At 31.5% G+C, this 13,266-nt stretch overlaps 1 protein-coding gene across 1 annotated transcript; it reads left to right on the plus strand.

The window, feature by feature from the left end:
• Positions 1-11,196: 11,196 nt before the first annotated feature.
• Positions 11,197-12,717, plus strand: LOC127730717 (uncharacterized). Its single transcript, XM_052239233.1, has 2 exons — positions 11,197-11,455; positions 11,648-12,717. Exons 1-2 carry the CDS (start codon positions 11,243-11,245, stop codon positions 11,903-11,905), a joined length of 471 nt encoding a protein of 156 aa, XP_052095193.1. The 5' UTR covers positions 11,197-11,242; the 3' UTR covers positions 11,906-12,717.
• The last annotated feature ends 549 nt before the right edge of the window (positions 12,718-13,266 follow it).

Genomic DNA, 13,266 nt, shown 5'->3' on the forward strand with positions numbered 1-13,266 from the left:
TAAATTTTACGTTTCCCATTAAATCTTTTGGAATTTGCAAGAATCTTCATCTAATACATATGAATAGTGGAGTAGACCTGTAGTTGCATCGTCCATAAGAAGTACTTTTGTAATTGCTGATAGGCTAAATGTAAAGAGTTTTGATAAATGCTCAGTTGAACACATGCAAAGCCTAGCTTCATACCGTGGTTTGTGTATTTCTTGCGAAGAATATTAATCATACTGATAGCAATTTATTGATAAGACATGAAAATCTCTTTTTTCTTTTAAAAAAGAGTGGTAGACGAATGACATGTTTTGTTTATAAAGAAGAAATGTCTTACTTCAATCTATTCCTCGATATTAACACATATGGCCGATTTCAAACTAGAATCTATGACAAACGTGATGATTTCAACTTTCTATTTCTCAACAGTAGTATACCCTCTGTCCCATCGTATAGCTTTTGCATATCTCAATCAATACGTTACACTACTTCATATTCCCACTAACTACATGCAGCTCACACAAAAAACTGCTCCAACAGAGTTACGATTAAAGGAATAACGACTGAAATCGACACTAAATAAGTTTTATGGTCACCATTACGAATTGATTGACCGTTACGATATGTCTATGTCTTAACTCTACAGACATGTATTCGCGGTCTAAGATCTCTAGAGATCAGAATAGTCCTGTAGTATTTTTACCATTTGTGTCCTATTTACAATTTTGATATTTTGAGTGTGGATTCGCATGGTGGGTAATGCATGCGAGGGGTAAGAAGCTAACTCCGACGACGCACCTTTTGGAGTTCATGCGATTCCCTTATATTTTTGTTTGTTACCTTGATATGTCTTCTTCGATTTAATAGATTTGAACATTGGTTACTACAGTTGCCTTAATAAAGCACTCGAGACCACACCATTTATTGGTTGGTATTCGTCTTGCTTTTCATTTGTTTTCTTATACATGTTGCTCCTTTTTTCTCCTTTATTTTCGATGTTTTGATTGGTCTTTTGGTATTTCTTTCTTTGTTTGTTTAAAAGTCGTTCCAGACTAGAAACAAAGTTACTGCTATGCTTTACTCTGACAGTCTTCAATATAATAGATAAAGTACTTTCACTCAATAATTCAAAGTATATTGCCTACTTTAAAGGCTGTAACCCATCGACCATGAAATAAACGATACAACAAACAAAACTTAGTTGCACTGCAACCGGAAATTACATAGTTGATTAAGAACGAAACTATCCGACACAATTTTTATGGTTGATATTTGCGATATTTTGACGCGACAACTTCGAATTGAATGTTTATAATAAGCAAGTTCAACACCTGTTTAGAGTTGATGTTACTCAATCTTTTGTACTCCGTGATTTTCAGTGGGTGATAATTTACTGGCTTTCTTGTTTCTTTTTAAATATTTGTTGTCTTTCTTCAATTTACAATTCCATTACTTGATATCTTCACCTAACTCAAATATTTACATACATTCATCGATTGAAATTTTTGGATTCGAGTGTTTCTGGTCAAGATATACCAAACAAAAAGCTTCGAACGCACGAAAATTATAACGTGTGATTATCTTATCATTTCTTTAAAACTATTCATGCTTAATATACTGAAATTCATACTCTGAATTATATTAATAACATAATCATTTTTTGTCTAATTTTGAAAACTAAAAGTCTACTTGTTATTTGAACATCATAAGTTGATATTTTTGTAATTTCTCGAAACAGTTTATTATGTTTAAGCTAATCATTTCTTTTAAATGATGCTGCTTATGTTTTGGTTGATACAAATACATGTACTTAGTGAAATAAATATAAAAGATGTCACACATCTTGACATCATTTTAAAATGACATCTTTAATGAACAATTGACATCTTTCAGGAAAGAAATAATAATTTGATAGTTTGTATAATGAAGTGAGTCACCAATTATATTGAATCCTAAACATTAACTTACATGTTATATGTTATATATAGCAACTGTTTCAAGGCCTGAAAAAATTACATAACCGTGATAGTCTTGCAAACAAACATCAGCAAAGACTAAATTGATTCATATAGTAAAAAAAACCTTGAAAAGCACTAGATATAAAATGCTGCAAAATACCCAATATAATTTAAAATAACACTTTTTTATGAGGACACTTATATAAATGCAAAAGATTGCATGTGATCCCTTTTGAATCGGTAGCGGTAGAATAGTTTTTCTCTTCTTTCCGTCAAATTTTAATATTACTTTGTTTGAGATGTTCATAAAAGTAAATTACAACTAATGCGTTTTCAAAATCAGTACAAATAAAATAACGCAACATATCTGAATTCTTGTCATTTGAAAGTCTTATTCAGTAAAGATATATGGACATGTCATATAAGTTATATGTGATCTCCTTCTCGTATTATAATGGAGGTTACAAGTAAGTCAAGTTATTCTGATGATTTTTTATGGGGAAACTCTGTGAAAGGAAAATTCGGAATAATATAAAAGACTGAAATGATATCGTGATGAGGATGTTCTGGATTATTCTTACAAGGAAAATGAAGAGGACTATCCAAGGCGTAACTTTAACAAAAAAAACCCATCTATTTCCAATAGTGAATTTACCTATTCTGAACAGTAAAAATCAATTTCATCGAAATCGACTTATATTGTCAAACCAGCTGTGTATTGAGACTTCCTGTATAATACTGTCACTCACAAAAAATAATCTTGGCCAATATTACATGTAAATTACTACTGTCATCACAACAGAGAACTTCCATTAGCCATAACGATTTCATAGACCCCTACGTAGAGAGTGAAAAGATAGGAGATATGTTTGTCTTTAGTGATCCTCTTGGTCATGCCAAATCAGTGTATTTCAATTCAAATGTCCTCTGGATTAAACTAATATTTTGGTAATATTCATGTCAAAGTTGCTTCGGTACGTTTTGAATGGGCTTAATCTTTTGGGAGAATATTTACTCAAGTACAAAATAAGGTTTACGCTCAATGATACTGTCATTACAACAACAACAACTATCATTGTTTGTGTGTCTCCGCTGAAATGTATAAAAGAGTTTACACCCTGTTTAATTAAATTCATTACATTAAACTTCGTAAACACAATTAAGGTTAAAGAAAACATTTCAAACAATATACTACTGTTGATTTTATATTTATGCTCATAAATGGAGTGCATGTGTTTCGTTCATTAAGTTATTTTTCTCATGTATCACGCTTAAAACCAATTTCTGGATATATTCAATTTTGTTCAAATTTACAATTTTAAATCAGTTTTTGTCCTTATAAATTATCTTCTATCAGGTTTGATTTATTTCAAATAAATGTACATAATTATGAATATGTTCGTATAACCACAATGTATTTCACGCACGTTTTAAATTTTGCCACAAGTTAAAACAAAACAGTGCAGTTCAAAATATTTGGAAATGATAGAATAAAAACTAGACATCATTGAAATGGGAGCCATCTCTGTGGGTCCCGCTGTAAATAACGTGTGGTAGGTCATGGGGTTGTCAACTGAAACCAAAGATTTTGACCTTTGACCTAGGAAGTTGTACATACATTATGACACACCCTCTGGTGTTGGTTAATATACATGTCAAGTATAAAATATGAAATCATAACGGTTCTCAAGATATATAGAGCGAACACAATTTGTTAGGGACGGACGGACGGACCGACAGACAGACGGACGGACATTTGACCTAGGAAGTTGTACATACATTATGACACACCCTCTAGTGTTGGTTGATATACATGTCGAGTATACACTTTGAAATCATAACGGTTTTCAAGATATAGAGCGGACATTATCTGTACCATAGGACATGGGGTTTTCAACTGAAACCAAAGCTTTTGACCTTGACCTTTGACCTAGGAAGTTGTACATACATATGACACACCCTCTAGTGTTGGTTAATATAAGATATATTGTACAAACATTATGACAGCGGACACGATCTTTACCAGAGGACATGGGGTTGTCAACTGAAACCAAAGTTTTTGACCTTGAACTTTGACCTAGGAAGTTATACAAACATAATGACACACCCTCTGGTGTTGGTTAATATACATGTCAAGTATAAAGTATGAAATTATAACGGTTCTCTAGATATAGAGCGGACACAATTTGTTACGGACGGACGGACGGACAGACTGATCACTATAGGGCGACCCGCCACTAGGCGGGGCCCTAATAAAATATATATGAACTGGACCGGACGCCAAAACGAATGCAGTCGATTCCACAGAGTATGAAGCCTGTCTTTATTTGAATGTGTATAAAGGATTTAGCTGAGATTCGTATTTTTGTGAAAAGTACGCAAGCCGTATCACCACAAAGGCCACAGAATAAAAATAGATCTATCACCAAAACTAATTCCATAAAAGACAAAAACTTTAAGAAACAATGAAAACCGCTGCTGACAAGAATCTCAAATCATAACAGGCATATCAAAACGACCAAAAACCGTCAAATTTCAACCTACACTGGCTTCTTGACTTGTGGACTTACAAACCATGGACATACTTTTAGGAGGATGAATGTCCAAGTTAAGACAATCGATGAAATGTTAAGAAATGTTGAGAAATTTAGATAAGAATAGTCTCTCGAGACAAATGTGAACAATGAGTACAAATTTAAAAATAGCCATTTCAAACTGTACAGTAAGATAAACGATAGCAATGGTCATTTTTCTATTTTCAAAATGTGTATGCTGCCCTTCACTCTTACGTGAGTGTGTGTATGTTTGTTATGTAACACATTTTTTTTATTAAGTAATCATTTATGAAAATGCATGGCTACAATCTTGCAAATAAGTTTGTCATTGTGAATAATTGTAATTACATTGTCGGGGCATACAAAAAAACATCAATAAAAACAATCTCGGCTGCTGATTTAGCATTCTCGTGGTTATTGTATTTATAGATATATTAGCCTATGTGTTTTAAAGAAAAGATTCATGATTGTTAACACGCACGACCCACTTTTACTTCAATCAAGATCATTTTCCATTTCTTGCTGAATTAACACTATATTGACTACTTTATACAATAAAATGTTTTACAGAAAAAACGTACAAACACACAAATATAAGAATGAAGGACGGCATGATGATTACATATCTATAGCCTAATCACCTTGAGTCTTTAATTAGCGAGAAATCATTATGCAGTCTATCCAAAATATTTTCCATATTCTTACATTAATTAATGAATTGTCGGGCAAGCTATAACAATATTTGTAAGCTTTCTTTGTCCAATTCAGTTCTAAATTTGTAGATGTTACCCCAAATCTGTGTTCTTCAGTGTACAGATAAAGTATTGTCGTTATTTAGCAAATAACTTAGCTCAAATTAGCGCTTGAGTGGGATCGCTTAGAACTAAGTTTTTCACCATTCAGGTAAAACAGTACTTTGGCTCTGGCTATTTCGATGTTAAAAGAAATACGGATACAAATATTTGTAATATACGGTGTGCATGTATCCCAATTCCTAGTTCTGCTTCCTCAGCCTGGTTCTCCTTTTCTGTTTGTGCTTTTCGATTGTTTTACTTCTTCGACGTTTTATTCGTTTTAGTTCCGAATGTCCAAATTGTGGCCATCTTAACTAAGGAAACATCGAATACAACTACAGACAAGGGAAATTAATGACTAAAAATTTTAAAATTACTCCAGCACAACAACTAGAAAAAAGTATAACGAGAAATCATAAAAAAAACATGTCCAGTATGAGAGTTACTAAAAAGGTAAACACTGTCGTGTTCAGTTGCTTTATAAACTTAACCAACGTTATGTTAAATTTTGCTATACTTTGGCTATCCCAATTTTTGACTTTTGGCGTTCCTAGTTGGGGGAAAATCCAGATATGATAATCGGAAGAATCACGAAAAGTTTTGCTTTACTTTGATGTGCAGTTCATATATAATGTTTGTCTACTGATATAACAGTATTTTAGTTTATCAATACATTTTCAAAGAACTTTTATTGTATAATCGTAGTATATCTATTTTTGCAATACTCTCTGTTATATTGTTTGATGTACCGAAGTACTTCTGCATAATTTACAAATATTATCAATCCTTAATTTGAATGGAAGGTATACTGTTAGTCTCTGTAATTTAAAGGAATCACAAATAACATGTTGTTTATGTTAGTTTTTTTTCTTTCAATTATTTAAATGTGAACATTTCTTATTTATAATGTTGTTTATTAATAATATGGATGGGTAGTTTTATTATCTGTTAACATCCCCACGAAGCATAATGATATGCTAAAAGGACGGGTAGGTTGACGCAGCGATTCTTCAACGCGATCTGAATTTAAATGTGAAAATAATGACTAAGGTAAAATAAAAGGTACCTGTACTGTGTGTGGTTATTTATTCTGCGAAAGAATAAAAACAACAACTGACTCGAAATACACAGCAAACAGGACAGCTTAAGTAGAATTGTTGGTTGTTGTTGCTTAATATCCATAATTATGTAGAATATTTTGCACTTCGGATTAAAAATGGTAAACATGAAGAACTTTCGTTTATCTACCTAGGGCACGCATATTTTTTTTTCATCATACCGGGGAAACTTAACAGATATTAAAAAAGAAGTCTATATTTTTGGGAATTTATCAAACATATTGTTTTAAGACAAATAACTGTTTATTTTTTTGATTAATTTCTTTCTTTATAGACCTATATCGTACTCTGATATATGTTATTGTTTAGAGTCATTCTTTGGAATTCTGTTATCTGATAGTTCGTTTAATAATGATAAACATACGTATATTGGTGAACATGTTTCCTTTAGGTTTTCATAACTCCCAGTGTCATATCCTCGTTTTTTTGATAGATTTAGAATATATATGAAGAATAGTCTAGCTTTTTATTTAGTGTGTGTGTATTTTTGTTCTAAACATCTCTAGTGTAGTATGATAACACTATAGTAAATGTCTCTTGGTATCTTTTCTTTTTTTGAATCTACACGAGAATGTTTAATTTAATGACAGTCCCATGTATCTTTGTGTTTGTGCACTATTACAACAGTTTGAACTATTATTCAATAACTGTACCTTTACTGTTGTAGATTAATGGAGGGTTTTATCGAAAACATGTGAAACTATCAATTATGAAAATCAATCCAGACGGGTCGTATAGAAAACGTAAGGGCATAAATAACAAAATAGTAAAGTCAAGTTCTTTCTAAACAAATTATTTCTAGTGTATCATTATCAAATTATATTTATTTACACCTTACCAATTTTCAAAGCCATACAAGTACATAAGTAAATTATTATTGTATTCAATAAGACAAATTGCGAACATTTAACCTATAAAGGAGTAAAATGTGCTAAATCACAAATAAAAAGATTTTAAAATACAATATAAATATTTATTCTTTTGATAAAACTTGCAGGAGGTCTGATAAAATCAGCGATATGTATATATATTTATTCGCGGATCAAAAAGAGAATTCAAAAAGAAATCACATATATTTATTTTACCTATTCAGAGAAACACTTTTAAGCAATCCTAAACCTATTAAAAGACTTTAAAGGTTATCAGTTGGATATTCATACCATCATTTACCACATCTGTAAAGCGATAAGTCATTGGAAAGTACGGAGGGCTTACGATTGTAGATTTTATGTCATATTAACGTTGCAGTTTATGTTTGTCCTTCAGTAAGGATAACATATACTTATGACCAAAGATTTAGACCAATACCCATAACTTAATTTGTCAGCAACATCCTACCTTTGTTTAAACAATGACAATATATAATTTTGTAATAGTATCTATCATATAGTAATTTTCTATTACCAAATACTGCACTGGTTGCGTAAATATTGCGGTCTTTTGTGTGAAAGAGACAACATACATCTATTAAGAATTGCAATTTTTCATTATACCATAACGAGACCTCTTAAATTTGATTAAATCAAATTGCACAGGTTTTAACATACATGTATAACTATGTCGTGCCATTGGATGAAGAGTTCATGATACTCATGTCTTTGATATTGTCCTTGAACCGCATAACTTAGATACTGTTCAATCTGATAAATTTTTAGCATTGCTCTAAGGTAAAAATAACATCACAGTAGGTGGCATAATGCAAATCGTTCCCAGATCTTATTGATAGTGAATAGGATGATCATGTACATTGTCATGTCTGATGAAGCTCCAGACCATGCCAATATGTTTCATTTCATCTTTATCAGAAAATACAGGTCATGAGGTGATTTATAAGTTATACAATTAATTATCTAATTACTAACATAATTCTATATTAATATTCTTGTAATTGTTATAAAATACATCAAATGACATAGTTACAAACCTGATCTTGAACAGTATCAATTTTGTTTTAGAAATTTACCTTTGACGTCACTTTTGTGGCGTTGAACCAGTCGTGTGAAAGACAGTTCTTGGTTCTATTGTGCTGTTTTGTGTGCTGTCCTATGTTGTTTTACGTGTTCGTTTTTATTCTGTGGTTAGCATGTCGAAATGTACTTTTGTATTGTTTATTTGTGTATTTCTCTGTCCTGAATGTTCTTGCTTTTATTTGTACTGTATTCCTGTCATGTAATGGTGTCATTTTAGTGTTATATTTAACATTGCCATAAAAGTGCGAGGTTTGGCTCGCCACAAAACCAGGTTCAACCCACCATTTTTTTCTTAAAATGTCCTGTTCCAAGTCAGGAAAATGGCAGTTGTTATCTTATAGTTCGTTTCTGTGTGTGTTGCATTGTCGTTTGTTTTTTGTTCACTTCAGTGTTGTTTCGTTGTTTTCCTTATATAGTTGATGTGTTTCCCTCGGTTTTAGTTTGTAACCCGGATTTGTTTTTGTCTCAATCGATTTATGACTTTCGAACAGCGGTATACTACTGTTGCCTTTATCTATATTTACAGTATACTTTAGGAGTTACAAGTGATTAAAAATGCAGGCGCGAGGAAATATTCGAGTTAAATAACACTGTTACATGCTTGGTTAAAATTTATGTTATAAAACATAAAAGGGCTACGGATGCACAGATACTCAAATGTATTAATGTAACAAAATGAAAAGATTATTCCCATTCGAACGTTGACTTAATAGCAATATAGGAAACAAACAATTCAAAGACAGAACATTCGACCGCAAAATGTATAATATACGCCAACTCAGCAGTTAATGTTCCGACAAAGCGAGACGTATCATCTTGGGACAAGGAAAATTCCTTGACACTACATGTAAATTGTCAAAGCATATAGTCTCCTTTCTTGTAATATCATGCACAAAATTAACCACAATTACTATTTGTTTCAGGAAATACACAACAAGTAAACAATACAGCCAAAAACAAATTTAACATGATACAACACTTTCCATTGCTGAGACATTTTAATTGATTTTTTATTTTTCTCTTTAGTGTCAAGTCTCGTTAAAGTCATTTATATTTGAAATGTGGTTATCATATTGGATAAGATTTTAACGAACATTTATTATCTAAATTTCCTTCTAGTTATTTTGTTCACTTCTGTTTCTGTTTGATTTTGTGTCTTATCAAACTGCACCTGCCACTACAGACAGTTACCGCGCAAAGTGCATCAAAAGTATAGTTTGTAAAAGAGTTGAATCGCTTCTCCTCTACAGACGACACACTTTTGTGTAACAACTTCTTTTTGACAACATTTTTTTCAGTGATATAGTCGTTCTTGATGTACAGATATTTAATATTGTCCTATATTTCATATTTGTAAATTCTGAATTCTAAATTACTGGGTTTTTTTCTAGAGCAAAAAAGATATTTACTGGAATATCAAATATACTTCCCCATTCACTTCCTCTTTGACTCAATTATTTCGCATATTTTTTTCAGAGCTTTATATAATATAAATGTATTTTATTCGGGAAATTACATTTAAAGAATAAAAATAAGAAGTGTTATGTTTGCTAATGAGACAACTATCCAGCAAAAGACACCCCCACCCACCCCAAAGGGATGTAAACAACTAGTATTTTCTTTCAGTGGGTAATTTGATATTTTTGTAGGATGAGTTTGTTGTTACTTTATTTATCATTTCCGTTACATATGTACAGTTACTTGATCTGAAACTGCCAATGAAAAAATTGCGGCTGTTGATTTCTGCATTGGCTCGTCTCCTTGTTCCCTGATAAATGCATCGAATGATATTGAAAAGTTTACATTGAATAAGGTTTAATGACAAACTATTTTATAACACTACGCAGCAGATTGCAAACAAGAAATAACAAGCTCTATTAAATAAGATTGATGCACATATTTTAAATGGCATTTATATAAAATTGAATAAAGCTATAAGAATAAAATATTGTCCTCAATCATATAATGTTCCCATTAGAAATATTTATAACTTGAAAGGTATAATTTTTTCAAACGAAAAAGTTTACACCATGATAAAGCTAAATTTTGTATTTATCAGTCGCCTCAATGATTTACGAGAGTGTCATTGATAACTGCATATTAAGATCACTTACATATACCTTAATAATATATCACTGTGCTAGAATTAACGGAAAAGAAAACTCACGATCAAATGTATTTCGTGCATCTCCGTACTTTTGTGCATTTCTGTACATTTGTGCAACTCCGTACCTATACATACACAAATCTATGTTTTTCTATTATAGCTACGTTGTTTTTCCTCGAGGTTTTTAGACTTGTTATGAATTTAATTCGTATGGCTAAATGGCTTCCTACCACAACCAACAAAGAAATTACAGATAAGAAAAACGCGTAAAAAGATACTAGCTACAAAATTAGAACATAAGTGTTATATCTACATGTCATATATTATCTTAGTTATTGACTTATCAAAGTATACCCCACATCTCCTTTTGTTACAAATGTAGAATCACTTGTATCTATTTTGATACAGAGATTAACTTTGGTCTTGTTAAAAGATCTAACGTGTTATTAATTATGGATTTCTATACAGTATACCTCCTTCGGCTTTTATCTATATCAGAACAATGTGGAATCTAAATACGTCTATTAACAAACAAGACCTCATGCAAATAAATTTTATTAAAATATTAGATAATCTTTTGAATAATCAGAATCATTTGAATTTTTAGTTTATACCATTATTAAGCAGGTTTACTCCAGCGTAGCTTGTATTTATGTAGCCAATCATATCGCTACTCGGGGACGTCATGTATATAAAGGTATGAACAGTGTTATTATTAACACTACACATTACAGTTTGTAACAAAATATTCAAAATGGTTTGGGAAGTGAGGAATACTAGTGATCAAACAGCAGTTCAGTCAATAGATAAATATGAAGAGTCAGTAGACTTTCAAAATAACTGTAGATCTTACTATCTAAATCGAGTGGAAGCAAGTGAAAGTTTCAAGAGGAAATTAGAGCAGAATAGAGAAAAACCAAAACAGACTTCTATGTCAGCAGCAATGGAAAGATTAAGACAAGAAATGGTAAGTGTTTATCTTGACATAACACTGCTTTTTTGTGCAAGTATGACAAGTAATATCTATCCATATGTCTTTTCATAAATATAAATATTTTATACTCAGAAGGAAATTGTTCACAACAGATTTGTAGCTTTGGTAGTGACAAACATGCAAAAAATGTAACGCCCCTAAGCATCGTTTTATTTATTTTTACAGACTTCCCTTGTCGATCAAGATCTCTCCTTAATGAGACAGCTACTGACACTGAATGAAACAATCGAGGAGCTGAAAAACAAAAGACTTTATGGTGTCAGCAAAGATTCTTTAGGTGAAAGTACAAATTATCTAAAAGACAGCTCACGCCAGTTGGATAAAAGTATGTCTTCACTTTCACTCAGCAGTCAAACCTCTAGTGAATGTAGCAGTTCAATTATGTCGGAGGACGACACAGAAATTAAAGAGTTAGATTCATGAAAACCCATATGTGTCCAGGACTCGGAATATTCTGGCTATGTGGTATGATTGAGGAATAAATAAACAGTGTGGGTTTAAACCAAGTACTCAACATACAAGTTGGATGAGTAGCAAGAAAAAAAACCTCACGGAGTTTACAGAACCTTGTCAAATGAGAGGCAACAAACAATCTGGTTCGATGTTTTTTTTTTACATTGCTAGTAAGTACAATAATTTGAATTTAAAACAATGTATAAACTAAAGTAAATGTATAAACTAAAGTAAATGTATAAACTAAAGTAAATGTAGCTTTTGACATAATGAAATGCACATCATGATAAGACATATTTGAAAAATAAGCTTATAAATGTGAAAAGAAAACTTTACATGATATCAATAACATTTAAATAATCTTTATTGACTAGGAGATAGATTTATTGGTTGATATATTATAAATATGTACATACTCTATTTAATTACTTCAGCGCAACTTAACTATATGAAGTATGCAATTAATTGCGTGTACTGTTTGTGTTGAATCGACTTTAGATTAAAACAATTTACAAATAAGTGTACGTCTTTCATGTATATTAAACGATACATGATTATTTCTTTTTCAGAAAATTGCAATAGAAGAATTGATGCAGAAGTCATTGATGCTGAATGCGGGAAGAACATATGATGGACTCGGTGATGAATAGCAAATGACAAAATACCAACCGTTTCTATGTGCAATCCTAGACTTTACTGCTGTTTTCATTGACAATTCAAGATGTTATATGTGCAAATAGTTATTGCTGTAGTGAAGTTCAAATAAAGTTTCATTACAATCACTCATTTGTTTTAATAACTGAATGTCATTTATTCCTTTGGTTTAAAAAGATCAAATATTGGACAAAAAGAACAATCTTTTATTGAAAGAGAGGCTGAAAGATACAAAAGGGATATTCAAACTCATTAGTCGAAGACAAACTGTCGACACCATAGCCAAAAACGAAAATGAACAAAAGACAAAAAAAAAAAAAAAAAACGTAGAATCTGTTGCTTTATAACCAGTTTAATTCAAGAAAATTTCAAACGAAACTGTGCTTCCTAGAAAATCTATAAAATACCACAAGTACAATAAAAATGACCAGTTACTCCTACTACATAACACTGTCTCAAAATTACTTTACCTGTTAAATTCGCCACGCTATAGCTTTTGCACCACGGCGTGTAAAATAAATAATAAATCTACCACTAAACTTAAAACATTTATTAAAGAGAGGCGAAAGATACCAAAGGGACATCGAAACTCATAAGTCGAAAATAAATTGACAACGCCATGGCTGAAAAAAACCAGACAAACAACAGTACACAAAACATAATAAAGAAAACTAAAG

The sequence above is a fragment of the Mytilus californianus genome, unplaced genomic scaffold (genome assembly GCF_021869535.1).
Source record: "Mytilus californianus isolate M0D057914Y unplaced genomic scaffold, xbMytCali1.0.p SCAF_1, whole genome shotgun sequence".
Classification (NCBI taxonomy): Eukaryota; Metazoa; Mollusca; class Bivalvia; order Mytilida; family Mytilidae; genus Mytilus; species Mytilus californianus.

Bases quoted from the DNA above. Each gene is read 5' to 3' on its own strand.
- LOC127730717 (XM_052239233.1), top strand. From the start codon at position 11,243: ATGGTTTGGGAAGTGAGGAATACTAGTGATCAAACAGCAGTTCAGTCA. The intron at 11,456-11,647 runs GTAAGTGTTTAT...TTATTTTTACAG, and splicing joins AAAGATTAAGACAAGAAATG to ACTTCCCTTGTCGATCAAGA.